A 15,047-nucleotide genomic window follows, 5' to 3' on the forward strand; every position below is an offset into this window, starting at 1 on the left:
AGGATTTTAGCTAAGACTTAAAGAAAGAAAGGAAAGCCAGAATGTAGAAATGAGAAAGGAGAGAATTCTAAACATGGTGAAAAACCCATTAAAAAAACAAGAAGTCAGGAAATAAAGCATAGTAAAAATATCAGTGTCATTGCAGAGTTTGAGAAAAGGAAAGTATAAAAAAGATGGAGAGGTAGGTTGAAGTAAAAGACCAGTAAAATAATGACCATCACTTGCTGTTGCAAGAAAGAGAAGCAATTGATAGATAAGGAAAAGTTAAAGATAAGTGAAAGAATGAGGATGATAGGTGTAATAATGTGCTAAAGAAGATGAGATGGAATGAGATCACTTGTACATGAAAAGGTATTGGCCTAGCTGGAAAGGGCATCTCATTATACCAAATCTTGTTATCCCATTACACTAGCAAAGGGCATCTAGCAGAAGTGAATTGAGGAGGAGGGGAATATAGGAAACTTTTGTGAAATATCTTCAATATTTTTAGTGAAATATGAGGCAAGATTCTCAACTAAGAAGATGGGAGTGGGGAGGTTTAAAGACAGAAAAGGGGCTATTGTGAGAGGCATAATAATTAAAGACCCAGCTGAGATTATGCCATGTAAATTTGTTGTAGATTCAATTAACATAGTTTTGTGACTTTCACCAGTTTGGTTTTGCAGCATGTAAGTAGTAGTGAAAGCAGAGGATGATGGGAGTAATCTAGAGTTGAAACTTGACAAAGCAATATCAGAAAAAGAATAAAAGGGCAAAGGATTCAAATGAAAAGGACAATGTGAAGTTGGACTGGTTCATTAAAGGATAAAAATAGGCAAAGGAAACCAATAGAAGCAGTATATGGATGACAGTCTAGGAAAGAGGTGAAGGATTTTGAGGTCATGATGAGGCTAAAGAATAGGATTTAGATTTGTAAGGCAGAAAGACAATGGATTGTGACTAGGTAAGGGAAGTCCAGAGTTCATCAATATGGAAATGGAACATTTGTGGGTGATTAAAAAAAAGTTCAGAAACTGGGAGGTAAAAGTGTTTGAAGGAGTATCAATACATATGTTGAAATCTCTTAGTATGAGGATAGGAACTGAGGAAAAGAAATAGACTATGACTAGATCCTGAACTAATTGAAGAAAAAAAAATATGACTTAGAAATGAGTAGCCATCTACCAAGATTTTAATTGGGTGGTAGATATAGATTGAATAAAATCCTCAAAGGATGAGAAGTTCCTGAGTGGTGGAAGTAAGGAAGAGCCTGGAAGTGACAATGGGAAATAGAGTATTCTGGTTCCTTCAAACTGGACCAGTGAGTTGAGAGAAACAAATAAAAATGCAACCAGTACTAGAAAAGGTTGTTTAGAAAGGCTATGTCTTAAAGAGGAAGTCAGATCTCTATGAAAGTTAGAAGTAAAAGGAGTGTGGGAGGGGAAAGGATTTAAGATGAAAGCAACATTCAGTTTTCAATTATATGTAATCCCAGTTATCTGAGAAATATGCAAGTATATGCATGTACACATAGATCCATGCAAAAAATATTCTCAAGGTGTCTGTATCTACACCTTGGGACAAAAATATATCATTCAGCTATCCATAGCAGAACTTGAGTAGTTCTGTTTGTACCCAGTAGAGGGAACTGTGCACATGTACTCCCAGTTCAACCCAACCGGTTATTTTTTTTTTCCTCTCCTGCTCCAAGTCATTTCAGAAAGGCCATGTATTTTGTTATTACAAAAATGATGAACAAACTCTTGTGGATTAAAATAAAAAAAAACTTAGCTGTTGCTTTCTGTGAATTATAGGCAAGCACTTAGTAAAGTTCACCAACCAAATATGGCAGCATCAATACAAGCTTTGAGTGTAAACCTAAATAGATCTTTTAATAATTATCTCATTGATTGTCTCTAGAATGAGATCAGTTGAGACTTTTTTACATTACATTACATATAATTTTTCATATTACAAACCCTACAAACTAGAAAAATGAAAAAAAAAGGAGATAAAAATATTGTCATAGCTTTGGGGATGGAAGTGGGAGGCATTTTCCTACCATAGAGAAAAGTAAATCATCACAAAGGAATATGTGAACTAGCTTTAGGGATATAAAATAGAACATCTTTCCATTCATTGTTAGCATATATTGATTTTTTAAAAGTATGCACTTTATGGTGCAATTTTCTTTATTTTCCCATTGGTATATCTGGAACTCTCTTCCCTTGCTCTCATATCAGAGGAGAATTTAAAAAAATATACCAGCTCTGAGAACCTACCTGAATTAAGAGTTAATAAAATCACAGATTTAGACCTGGAAGGGTTTATTAAGAGCTGGAAGAGCTAAAAGGTCATTTGATGCAATCTCTTCATTTTAGAGGTGAGGGAACCAAGGCCCAGACAGGTAAAGAGACCAATGTTGGTAAGTAGCTAGACAAGGATTTGAGCAAAGAGGTTCACTGAGTCCAAACCCATTGCTCTTTCCACTTCTTCCTGATCAAATTGAATAAGGAATATTTTCTAAATGAGGAAAGAGGGATTTAGAAACAGAAAAAATTTCAGAGGCCATCTAGAATGGGGTCATCAACCCCATTGCTTTACCAAAGAGGAAACTAAGGACCAAGAAGGGATAATTATTTGTCCAAAGTCACAAAGGTATCCAAGCAGAATTTGATTTCAAGTTCTCTGATTCTATAGGCATTATTCTTTCCACTGTACCATATTGTCCCCTTAAAAATTTGGGACTTTTGCTGCTTTATAGCAAAGAGATAGGTAGTAATGTATGAAAATAAAGCCACAAATACAGCTTAGTGATTTACAGTCTCAACAGAACTTGGTAGAGTCTGACCTCCTTGGTGATTGATTGGCCTCCAGAGAAGATCTCTGGAGAAAGAGAAGTGAGCCTCTTTTATGAATGACATAAGGGCTTCAGTTCCTTAGAAACAATCACTTTGGCACCTTTCACAGACAGTACTATAGAGGAAAATCATCAAGGAAGAAAGAGAAATCTATCAACAGAAACTTGTGCATGTGTCAGCACACTTCCTAGTCATTTCTCCTGTAATTATTCTTTGGGTGGAGTAAGCTGCTAGAGTGTGTTATTATATTAGGAAGCTATTTGTCCCCATGGATCTAAAGATTATGCTTGCATTTAAGATTACATCAGAGGTAGAATTTAAATGCTAAGAGCTACGTTAAAATAATATTACCTAAGAAACATACTTGGCTACTTTCATGGTAGAGCTCAAAGTACTTTATAAATATTCATTATATTTCACAATAGCTACCTGAAAAGTGTATCATTATTATTCCAACTTCACAAACTACAGAAAAGTAGATTAACTGACTTTTTAAAGGTTTATTGATTAATTTTATGTCAACAGTCAATTTCTGGATAAGTCCCATCCTCTGTTTCCCACTACAGAATAGAACTCTCCTTTATTACTCCTCCCCTCGCCCCCAAAAAAAAACAGTTAAGCAACAAATAACTTATAGTTTTACCCATACATAATAATGTAAACACTTTCTATTCTTGCATTGCCCCCTTCCCCAATCATGAGAGAATGAGTAGGGAGCTACTTGGTTCTTCAGGACCATTATTGGTTTTTAAAACATTCATTTTTTGGTTTCCTTTTAGCAGTATTTTTCTTTATGCCATGATAGTTTTTGTTTGAATTGTTCTTTTGCAACAATTCATTCAAATCTTCCCAACTGACTTTGCAAAATGTGTGGTCAACATCTGTTCTGTTTTTATCATTAATTGTCCTATTTTACATTATGTTTAATTTTGGAAATCATCTCATATGCTTTTGAGAGTAGGTAGAATGTTCATTCTAAATATCCAGGACTAGAATGCCAAGTTTCTGAGATCACTCTAGGAAACAGTAGACTTTTACTTACATGTTATTAAAGATAACACACTGAATTCTCTAAAATATCACCTGATATTGAATGGGTGGAACCCAAATGAAGAGTGACATAATCCGCTTTAGAATGTAACAGACCTAAAAAATACTGGGAATTCAGAAACTCAGATGATCTTTAGCTTTTAATAATCACTACAATAGCATGGGAGGATGGGGTAGAATGGAAGAATGAGAGGCAGAAAGTAGGGGAGAAGAAGAATTAGTCATTTATTACTTAAATTTTTTTCTAAAAAATATAATTCATTAAAAGATTGTTTTCACTCCTTCTCCTACTATAGGTATTTTAATTATTTTAAAATGTGTCTTCAAACCAGTCATGGTAGTGCATGCCTTTTATCCCTGCTGCTGAAAAGGCCATTGCTGGTGAATTGCTGGAGCTCAGAAGTTCTGAGCTACACTGTACTAAACCAATCTAGTGTCTACACTGAGTCTTGGATTAATATGATGACTCCCATTCTCAGGAGTGGGGAACTACTAAGTTGTCTAAAGAGTCAAACTAACTCAGGCCAGAAATGGAGCTAGTTAAGTCTTCTATGATGATAAGTAATAAAATCAGCCTCTGAGTAGACTGTATTTCTTGGCTGATTGAGACCCAGTCTCAACAATAAAATGTGTCTCCAAAGATTAATAGAGAATATTTGAGGACTTTATCAACTGTCAGTTATAGAAGAAAGAACAATAGATTTTGGGGAAATTGTGCTCAAGTTCATTTCAAGATCATACAATAAGCATAAAAGAAGAGGTCTGAACTGGGATCTCCTAATTCTAGAGCTAGTGCTCTTTTCACAGTCTGTAAAATGATAGAATTAGGCTAGAGAATACCTATCCCATTCTTTTCTTCTCTAAATTTCATAGCCTTATAACTTAGATGAGTTCACTCCATACAAATCTTGGGGCCACCATTTTAGAGATAAGTAGATTTTTTTCTCAAAAAAAAATTTGTGAACTAGCAAACCTATACCTCAAAATAATGGACTAGCTCAGAGACTAATTTAGTCTCTGCCACTCGAGGTTTTCAATCAAAGGTTGAATGATCATTTTCCAAAGATATTAAAGAGAGGATTCCTGGTGTCAGATTAGACAATCTTTAAGGTGTCTTCCAAGTCTAAGAGTTTATTATTCTACTTTTGATATAGTGCTGCCACAGAGTATGGATATGGAAAAATAGTCCTAGGCAATGATACTGTTTACCTGCAACTTCAAATTTAGAATTTAGAATTATCATAATGGTCAAGATTATCAAAATGGTCAAGCAAGTAAATGAATAGAGCTTTTCTTTAAGATTACTATGAGTTATAGGAAGTCTAAATAGGAAGATCTGCAGTTATAACAAAACTATTTAAGTCTTATTCTGGGGAAATAGACTATTTTCAAAGGGAGTAGTGAAATCTATTTAAAATAATTCAAATTGTTTTCCAAGAAGGTTGGAACAATTCATAACTCCTCCCACAATGCGTCAGTGCCGATTCTTCTATATCTCCAACATTATTTCCATCTTTTTCACTTTTGTTGCTAATGTTGCTCCTGTCAAGACTTAAGATGACCCTTGAAAGTGTCCTGCAGTATTAACTCCCTCAGAAGGTCCAATGTGATCTTGTTTTTGTTGCTTTCTCAGAAGGATCCCGAAAACTAGAGATATCTGCTAGATATCTCTGGGACAGAGCTGGGAAAGAGACAACTTTGAGAAAACCCCCAAGGAAGGAAATCCCACTGAGTGAGAAGTTGTTTCTGTGTTCCTTTTAAAGCCACAGATGACTATTGTTTAGTTACAAAAGGCTTAAATTGAAAGTTGCTGCTGATTCCTGGGTCAGTCTCTTGGCTCACTGCTGGGCTGAGGCAATGAAGAGACACAAGAAGTTCCTATGTCCTGCTGCAAAAACTGTCAGAGATTTGAAACAGCTACAGGAGCTGGTTGCCAATAGCCAAGGCTCTGTTCTGGTCAGTGCTTTAACCTAGATGTAGATAGACTATGGAAAGAGAATAAATAATGTTGTCATTATTCGTCTACGGATCACTGCTGTCCAAGATTAGCATATATTATATGGCCCCATTCTTGTGAATCCTTATGTTCCTTTTAAATTGTAATAAATCAAAACAAAAATTTAGGTTTTCAGAAAACCCACTTACCTACTTGCCACAGTAATGTTAAATATTTTCTGCATTGTCTCTGTCTCTATTTCCCTGTGTCTTTCTGTGACTCTCCCTCCTTCTCTATCTCTCTCTGTCTCTGTCTGACATGCTCTCTGTTTCTCTGTCTGTTTCTCTTTGTATTTGTCTCTGTTTTTCTCTCTCCTGTCTCTGAATCTATGTGTCTCACTGTGTGTATCTGTCTCTGTCTCTGTGTCTATCTTTGCTTCTCTCTCTCTCCCTCTCCTTCTCCCTCTCTCTTTCTCTCTCTGTCACTGTCTCTCTGCCTCTGTCTCTGTCTCTCTTTTTCTGTCTCTCTTTTTCTCTCTGTCTCTCTCTTTCTTCACCTCCTTTCTCTCTCTTTCTTCCCCCCTTTATCCTCCCTCTCTCTCATTCTCCCTCCCCACTCTTTTTTCTTCCTGTCTCAGAAAGGAGCATTATATATTGGATGTGATTGGTCATGCCTATGGTAATCCTAAAAAGACAGTCTTTTGAAGAAGAGCCAGCAACCAGAGGAGAAGAATCCAGTTTTTTACCTTTTGTGAAGAGGAGAAGGGGACTTTCTTTTCTTTCTTCTTTATCCCTTCCAAGCATCAGACATAAAGGGAAGCTACTCATCCAGAGGGAGATACCCCAACCAGAAATTAGAAAGTTTGAAAGAATTCAAAGCAAAATACAGTTCTAACAGATACATATATGTAGTCACTTGAGGCTGAAACAACATTAAGAGTAGGACCTCTGGCAGAAGAAGAAAACAGCTATGGATTCAAGGCACAGGTAGCCCTGTCAACCAAGAATCAAGAGAAACAGAGAAGACCTTGGAAGCCCAGCTGAGCTATTCACCCAAGAGAGACACATTTCTCAAAAGGAAAGAATTTCATAGAAGAGAAAGATTGTTAGAATATTTAGTACCAGATGTGTGAGTTGCTTTGGCCACAAGTGTTTCTACATGTGTACTTCACTACTGAGGTACTCTAAATTTTTGCCTGTTCTCTTCAAAGATGGATATTTGTGGGAAATATCCCAGGTTTCTAGGGATAATGTTTTATAGCTACTATTTCTACTTTGTTATCTTAGTAAATGCCGTTGCAGTAAAATAATTTTAACCATAGGGGGAAGAACAATAATAAAAGTTTGTAAGTTAGTAGTAGGAATGGGTTCCCACATGATATCCAGAAGTAGCAGCTGCTTCCCAGAGACTGACTTCACATACTCAAGGCTGATATAGGGGAAGTAATCCAAAGGGAATGCTGTACTAATAACGACCTTGAAAATCTATCAACTTGTTGAAATGAGGGAGAAATGACAGCCTTTCACAATTTACAAAAAGGGGGGGGAAATAAAATTCTTTAACAATATGTGTTGTTAAACAAAACAAATTCTTGCACTATTCATGTCAAGAAAATGTATATATTCTAATAAACTTGGGGAGAAAGTGTCATCTATATCCACAGAGAGAAATGAATATGGATTGAAGAATCTTATTTTCACCTTTTTTTTTTATTTGCACTTTCTTTTTTATGTTTTTCTCCCCTTTTGGTCTGATTTTTCTTGCACAACATGACAAATATAGAAATATGTTTAAAAGGATTATACATGTTTAGTTTTCTTGTGGAGGAGGTAAGAGGGAGAGAGAAAAAAATTGGAACACAAAATCTTACCAAAATGAATGTTAAAATTATCTTTACATGTATTTGGAAAAATAAAATACTATTGAGAAAAAATTTAAATTAAGAAATTATGTTTCATTCTACCTTTCTGTCAGGAGATATGAAGCATGCTTCATTGCCAATTGTCAGAATTTGTGGATGCCATGGCTTAGATCAGAGTTTTTAAGTCTGTCAGACTTTACACTATAGTTGTTATTGCATAAATAGTTCTCCTGTTCATTCTGCATCATTTCATAGAAGTCTTCATGAATATCTCTGAAACTGATCCCTTCTGATTTTTTCTTATATTGCAATAATATTCCAATGTATTCACATACATAATTTCTTCAATAATTTATTAATTGATGGTCATTTCAATAGTTTTTACTTTTACCACTATCAAAAGAATTGCTCTCTGTGTGTGTCTGTATCTTTTTTCTCTTTCTTTGATGTCTTTGTGGTATGACCTATTAGTATTAATCAAATAAAATAATAGTTCTAAAAATCATTTAACACAGTGCCTGGCATATAATAGATACACTATAAATGTTTCTCCCCATCCTTCCACTATCAAATCCCCTAATAATATTATTGTATCAAAGGGCACATAGAGTTATTATATTAGTAGATGCAATTTTAAATGCCTCTTCATGAGATAATTTCCCTCATTTTTCCTCCATTTTTCTCTTTTCCCCCTTACATTTCCCCTTCCCCCTCTTTTTTTTTTTTTTTTTTTGCTGAGGCAATTGGGGTTAAGTGACTTGCCCAGGTCACACAGCTTGGAAGTGTTAAGTGTCTTAGGTCATATGTGAACTCAGGTTCTCCTGACTTCAGGGCTGGTGCTCTGTCCACTGTGCCACCTAGCTCCCTTCATTCCCCTTTTTACCTCTAGTTTCTTTTTCGTAATATCACCATAAAATCAAATTATACCTACACTCGCTAAGTATACCCATAACAAAAATATAGTTCTCAAGAGTTCTTTCCTTTTTATCTTTGCTTCTCTTGAGTTTTGTATTTGGAGATCAAAGTTTTTGTTCAGCTCTAGTCTTTTTATCAGAAATAAATGAAATTCACCTGTATCATTGAAAGACCAGCTTCTTCCCTGAAAGATAATGCTTCATTAGCTGGATAGTTGAATCTTGGCTGCAATCCAAGTCCTTTTGCCTTTAAGAATATCAGGTTCCAGGCCCTTCAATCCTTTAAGATAGAAGCTGCTAGGTCCTGGGTAACCTGATTGCAGTTCCTTGATATTTCAATAATTTCTTTCTAGCTAATTGCAATATTTTTTCTTCAGTCTGATAATTCTGAAATTCAGCTACTATATTCCTTGGAGTTTTCATTTTGGAGTTTCTTTCAGGAGGTAATCAGTGAATTCTTTCAATGACTACTTTACCTTCTGGTTTTAGGACATCAGGGCAGTTTTCCTGTATGATTTCCTGAAAGATGATGTCTAGGCTCTTTTTTTTTTTTTCATCATGGCTTTCAGGAAATCCAGTAATCCTTAGATTGTCTGTCCTAGATCTGTTTTTCAGAGTAGTTGTTTTTTCCAATGAAATATTTCACATTTTCTTCTATTTTTTCACTTTTGTTTTTGTTTTGTTTGACTTATTCTTGAAGTCTTATTGAACCATTCATTTCCATTTGTTCAATTCTAATTTTTAATGTATTATTTTCTTTAGTTAGCTTTTTTCAAAACTCCTTTTGTAATTGGCCAATTGAATTTTTAAATGAGTTGGTTTGTTCATTGAATATTTTTTCTTTTCATATCTATTTTGTAAGGGTTTATATGCTTTTTCTATTTCATCAATTATATTTTGTAGAGGGTTATATGCTTTTCCCATTTTTTCATATTTATTTTAAAGGAGTTTTCTTCAGATAATTTCTATTTTTCCTTTTCCATACCTTCTTGCAAAGATATCATTTCCTTTCCGCATTTTTCTTCTAATTCTCATTTAAAATCATTTTTGAAATTTTCCAAGAAAGCCTTGTGAAATGGGGACCAGCTTATATCTCCTTTTGGGGTTTCATCTGGAATTGACTTGCTTTTAGAAACCTCAGAGTTTGAGGTCTGTTCTTCCTTTTCTTTATAAAAGCTATCTATAGTCAGAGTTCTTTTTGCTTTTGTGCTCATTTTTAAAGGGATGAAATCTTCTTTTAAGTCAAAGGCCTGCCAACTTCTTTAATTTGCCTTGCGGCAGTTCTGCTGACTGACTTCTTTTTGTATTTGCTTTTGGTTCTCTTGAAGTAAATCTGCTAAATCATCACTTGCAACCAGGACAGAATAGCCTAAGAGCCTCACAGAAGATTCCCTGATGCATGGATGCCACAATGCTCTGGCTCCCCTCCCCAGCTCCTTGCCCTGAGCTCCCTATACTGTGATCTGTATTTGGCAGTCTGTCCCCTTGCCTGATTGAGATAAACCTCTTCTGAAGTTTTTTCAAAGTATCTTCTTCTGGAATTGTGTTGTACTCCAAATATTTGTGGGTTCTGTCACTCAAAAACCAGTTCAGAGGCTTAATCTGCTGTTGGTTTGAGAGAAGGTTGGAGAAGGTCAGATGAAGACCTGTCTTTTCTCCACCATTTTGGTTCCACCCTGGATTAACAATCTTTAGAGAGAAACAATTGAAGCCACAGATAATAATAAATTAATATGAGGTCTGAGGATATATGAGAGTATCTGCTAAACAGTATAGATATTAAGCTGCACTCCAATAGACTAATGATAATACTCATATTCCACACCAATCATTTTGAATGTTAGAAATTCCTATATTCTCCTACAAAAAGCTAACTGTAATTATAGTTTTCAGGGTCTCCTATGCTATAACTCTAGGCATACCAACTATCAGCTCAAATTCAAGAATTCCAAAACCAAAATCAAGATATTTTGTTCCTCATAATGACTCAATTTCTTGTCATCACTACTCTTAATTTTGCCAAGGCAAATCCCTCTATATCCATAAGTGATCTTATTTCTTCCAATCTTTTCTACCAGTTTGCTTCCTGTATAATCCCCACTCTCTTACTTATTTTTAATCTCTCTTTACTCATTTGCTGCTTTCCTGCTATCTATAGCATTTCCATGGAGGAATTAATGGACAAGAAGACTGGAAAGATAGGCAGAGTTCACATGTTGGAAAATTTTTCAATTCTAAACAAAGGAGTTTATATTTGATTCTAGAAATAATAGAAAATCACTGGAGTTATTGAGTAGGGAAATAGTGATATAAGTAGTCCCATATTTTAGGAAGATCACTAGTAGTTGTTGAGAAAATGGTTTGGAGAATGGAAAGTTCTGAGGCAGGATACTGCTCATGAAGCATTTGAGATAATCTATGCAAGTAGCAAAACCTAAGCTTGTTATGTGAATTGACAGGAGGGAGAAGAAAAGAGCAGGAAAGGCGACTCTGAACAAGTAGGGGATTAGAACATCAATGATAAACAAGCAAAAGAGATGAAGGAGTTGCCAGGCAGATACAGGGAGAACAATAATCTAAAATTTTAATGAATTTCTAGCCATGACTCTTGAATGCCTCACCATTCTTACTAGTCCACTATTTCTAATTCCCCAATTTCTAATTCTTGGCAACCTGAACATCTTATGGGTTAGTGTGTGTGTGTGTGTGTGTGTGTGTATATATATATATATATAAATTGCAACCAACAATCACATATATATATATATATATATATATATATATATATATATTCCTCTCCATTCTCCAACCTTTCCTTCCCTTCTGCTATAAATATGCTCATTTCTCTATTCCTAAAACAAAGCAAAATATGATTTTCTCTTCAATATTATCCTTTATCCAGCTACCAAAACTACAAATTGGATAAAGTAGGTGAGACACTTGGCACATAGAAGTTGGAATATAAAGAAAAAATGCTTTAAAATTGCATCTACTATTTTAAGCATAACAAGCTATTAGGATAAGAATAGGAACTGTGATTTTATAAACATATGGAACTCTTGGGTGAGGAATTTCTCTTTTCCAATATTAAGTTGACACCACTAAGAAATTAAGTGACTTGCAGAACCAGTAAATGACAGAAGCAGAATTTGAACCCATGTCTTGTTGATTCCAAAGCCAGCTCTAAAACCAATAGATTACATTGCTATTAGGATAGGGATGATGTAAAATTTTAAATTCTTATCTGAGGGAAAAATGAGGACATTATAGAACTACTAGCAAACATACCATTTCTCTTTCCCCCTTCATCATCAAACTTTCATTTCAGCATCCTCACAACAAGCTCTACTCATTCCCTTAAAATCTGACATTCTGAATATGCTACCAAAATTCTTCTGTCAAAAAGTCATCAGTGAGTTCCTAATCACCAGAAATAATGGCTTTTTTTGTCTTCATTCTTTCTGAACCTCTGTGGCATTACACATTTTGCATGCTTCTCCTATTGGATATACTCCTCTTTCTAGGCTTCAAAAATATTACACTTGTTTAAAGCTCTTATTTTTTTGTCTCCTTTTCTAAACAGTAGTTTTTCATATTCTTCCAAGCTTATTGTGGTGGATGTTTTCCAAAAATCTTCCTATCTGTCTTCTCTTCTCTTTTAATACTCTCTTCTTTATCTATTTAATTTATTCCCATGATTTCAGTATTACCTCTATGCAAACAAGTAAAATCTATCTTTATGTCTTTGCTTTATTCTAGATACATAACTAGCTGCCTGTAGGCCATTTCCAAATAAATGTGCTTCTGGCATTCTAAACTAAATGTATCCAAAACTGAGCTTATTATTTTTCCCCAAATCAGTTTCTTCTAATTTTACTACTTCTGATGGTAACCCCACAATGGAAAAGTACTGGATCTGGAACCAGAAGACTGAAGTTTGAGTCCTGCCATTGCCATTCTCTCCTTCTGTTATCCTGAGCAAAGCAAAACCACTATTTAACTATAGCACCTAATCCGACATAATCTGTTGCAGAAGACTGTGAAAACTTGAATTTCTTCATCTGAAAAAAGAGCACATAGGAATAAATCAACTATAAGGTCCCTTTCAGCTCAGAATTCATATGATCTCATGATGCTGTAATCATCATCCTTCCATTCTTTTTGTTTGTTTAATGCCTTAATGTTATCTTTGCCCCTTCCATACCACTCCTCATATCCAATAATTTATTAAATATCATCAAATATACCTCCATGAAATCTTTTGCATTCATGCTCTCCCTTCCATTCTTATTGCCACTACCCTAGGACAAGTACTCATTACTCTCTCCTTGGTCTATAACCTCCTGTTTTCTAAATTCTACTACTTCCAACAACTACCATTAACAGATCAATTTTCCTTATACATAGAATTCATGTTCCCTTTTATTTCTAATAAACATCTACCTAGTAAAGTTTATGTTCTTTAGTCTAATATTCAAGGCTTTCCACAGCTAAGTATCACCTTAATATTTCAGTGTTACCTTATAGCTCTTCTTTCCATATACTTACTCTAGGTCTGTAGCCTAGTGGCTCATAATTTGATATCTATGGACCTTCATGGGTTAAATGGATAGTTTTCTGGCATCTGTGAACTTTTTTCAAAATGTTTTTAAAATCATATTTTACTACAACTCTTTATAATCCTAAATATCTTACATTGCATATTTAAAAACATTATTCTAAGAAGCACTGGACAGGACTCATAATACTACCAAAGGGTTCTATGCTACAGAAAGATAAAGAACACCTATTCTTCCCAAACTGAGTCCTTCCTTTGTCTTTAAAAAGCTGGCCATGGATGGTGGGTTTTTTTGGCTATGGCAACTCAAACAAAACAAAACAAAACAAAAGCCAAAATATAGTCCCCAGTCCTGTGCTGATTTCTTCTATATTAACAATAGTGGACCGTGCTAAGAATCAAAGAGTTATTTGTTTATTTTTCATATATTTGTCATGTAATAAATATTGATTCATTTATTCATTCCTAATTACCTAAACCTTAGTGGCCAGAGAATAATAGGTAAGTTCTAAGTAAGTGTGCTAAGTTACAGCACACTTCCTACTGAATTTTTCTAGATAAGATGTGAAACAGTCATAATTTACCTTTCAGCATACCTCCCTACTATTCAGGTTCATGGAGTAACTGTCATTCTTACCAGACAGTCTATATCAGTTTTTTTACCTTAGTCGGTACAATTCTGTGTCCTGGGACTTAAATGGCACAATAGATAAAAGTGCTGGGTAAGAATTTTAGAAGACCTGAGTTTAGCTTCAGATATTTACTAATTATGTGACCCTGGAAAAGTTACTTCATCTTTGTTACCTCAGTTTCCTCAACTGTAAAATGAGAATAATAGCACCTATTTTATAAGGTTGGTGTAAAGATCAAATAAAAATGTGTAAGGTGTTTAGCACAGTGCTGGCACATAGCAGGTTCTACATAAAATTTCATTCCCTTTCTTCTCCTTTTGCCCTTTCCCATTCCCCAAAACACTCCAACCTTTCCCAGTTTTGAGTTTTATATATCTGAAATGTTTTCCCTTTCCCATCTTCACCTGTTGAAATCTTAAATATCTTGTTAAAAAAAAAAAAGTTTAAAAACCACATACTCTCCCAATGAAAATTGACTGTTCCCTCAGCATTTTTCTTAAATACTTATATTCTATGTTGTCTTATATTTATAGATAACATTTATATTATACTTTAAGGTTTACAAAGTACATGACAAATATTTCATTTTTTTTCTCACAACACAGAAGGTAGATACTATAATTATCCCTATTTTCCAGTGAAAGAAACTATGACAGAGGTTGAATGACTTTTGCAAGCCCACACAACAAGTATTCATAAGAAGGTCTTTCCGACAATTAGTCAAGTGTTGTAATCCATTGCACCATCTAGATGCCTATATTATATGTGTGCATATATATATATATACATATATATCTGTGTGTGTATATATATACACATATATGTATGTTTTATCTCCCCTAAAATATTTTATAGCTCTTATTATTTTTGTATCTGCCCAATTGCTTAACATAGTACCTTGTACATGGAAGACATATTAACTAGATGCCTGATCCTGAGCAGGTCAATTAAAGTTTCTGAAGCTTAATTTGTTCATTAGTCAAATGGCCAAATAATGCTTGTTCTACTTGCTTCATAGGGTTGTTGTAAGGAAAATACTTCATAAAATTTAAACTTCTATGCTAATGAATTGAAAATAATGATGACAATAATAATGTGTTTACCACAGGCATTATTTTATTTGCATTTCAGTGAAATTTTTTTTTGATCAAGCTAATTGCCAAAGAAATGAGGAAAATTTTAGGTAATATGAAAAACTATTCTGAATACTCATAAATCTAACCCCGAGAGCAATTCTGTGCCATGGGTTCTCACAA

At 34.6% G+C, this 15,047-nt stretch overlaps 1 protein-coding gene across 1 annotated transcript in view; it reads left to right on the forward strand.

The window, feature by feature from the left end:
* Positions 1 to 5,747: 5,747 nt before the first annotated feature.
* The window catches only part of LOC116420568, a 75,624-nt gene continuing 66,324 nt past the window's right edge, over positions 5,748 to 15,047 (forward strand). The window contains exon 1 of the mRNA XM_031946291.1: positions 5,748 to 5,846. Coding sequence (XP_031802151.1) covers positions 5,748 to 5,846 — 99 coding nt within the window. The remainder of the gene's footprint in view (positions 5,847 to 15,047) is intronic.

The sequence above is a fragment of the Sarcophilus harrisii genome, chromosome 1 (assembly GCF_902635505.1).
Source record: "Sarcophilus harrisii chromosome 1, mSarHar1.11, whole genome shotgun sequence".
Taxonomy (NCBI): Eukaryota; Metazoa; Chordata; class Mammalia; order Dasyuromorphia; family Dasyuridae; genus Sarcophilus; species Sarcophilus harrisii.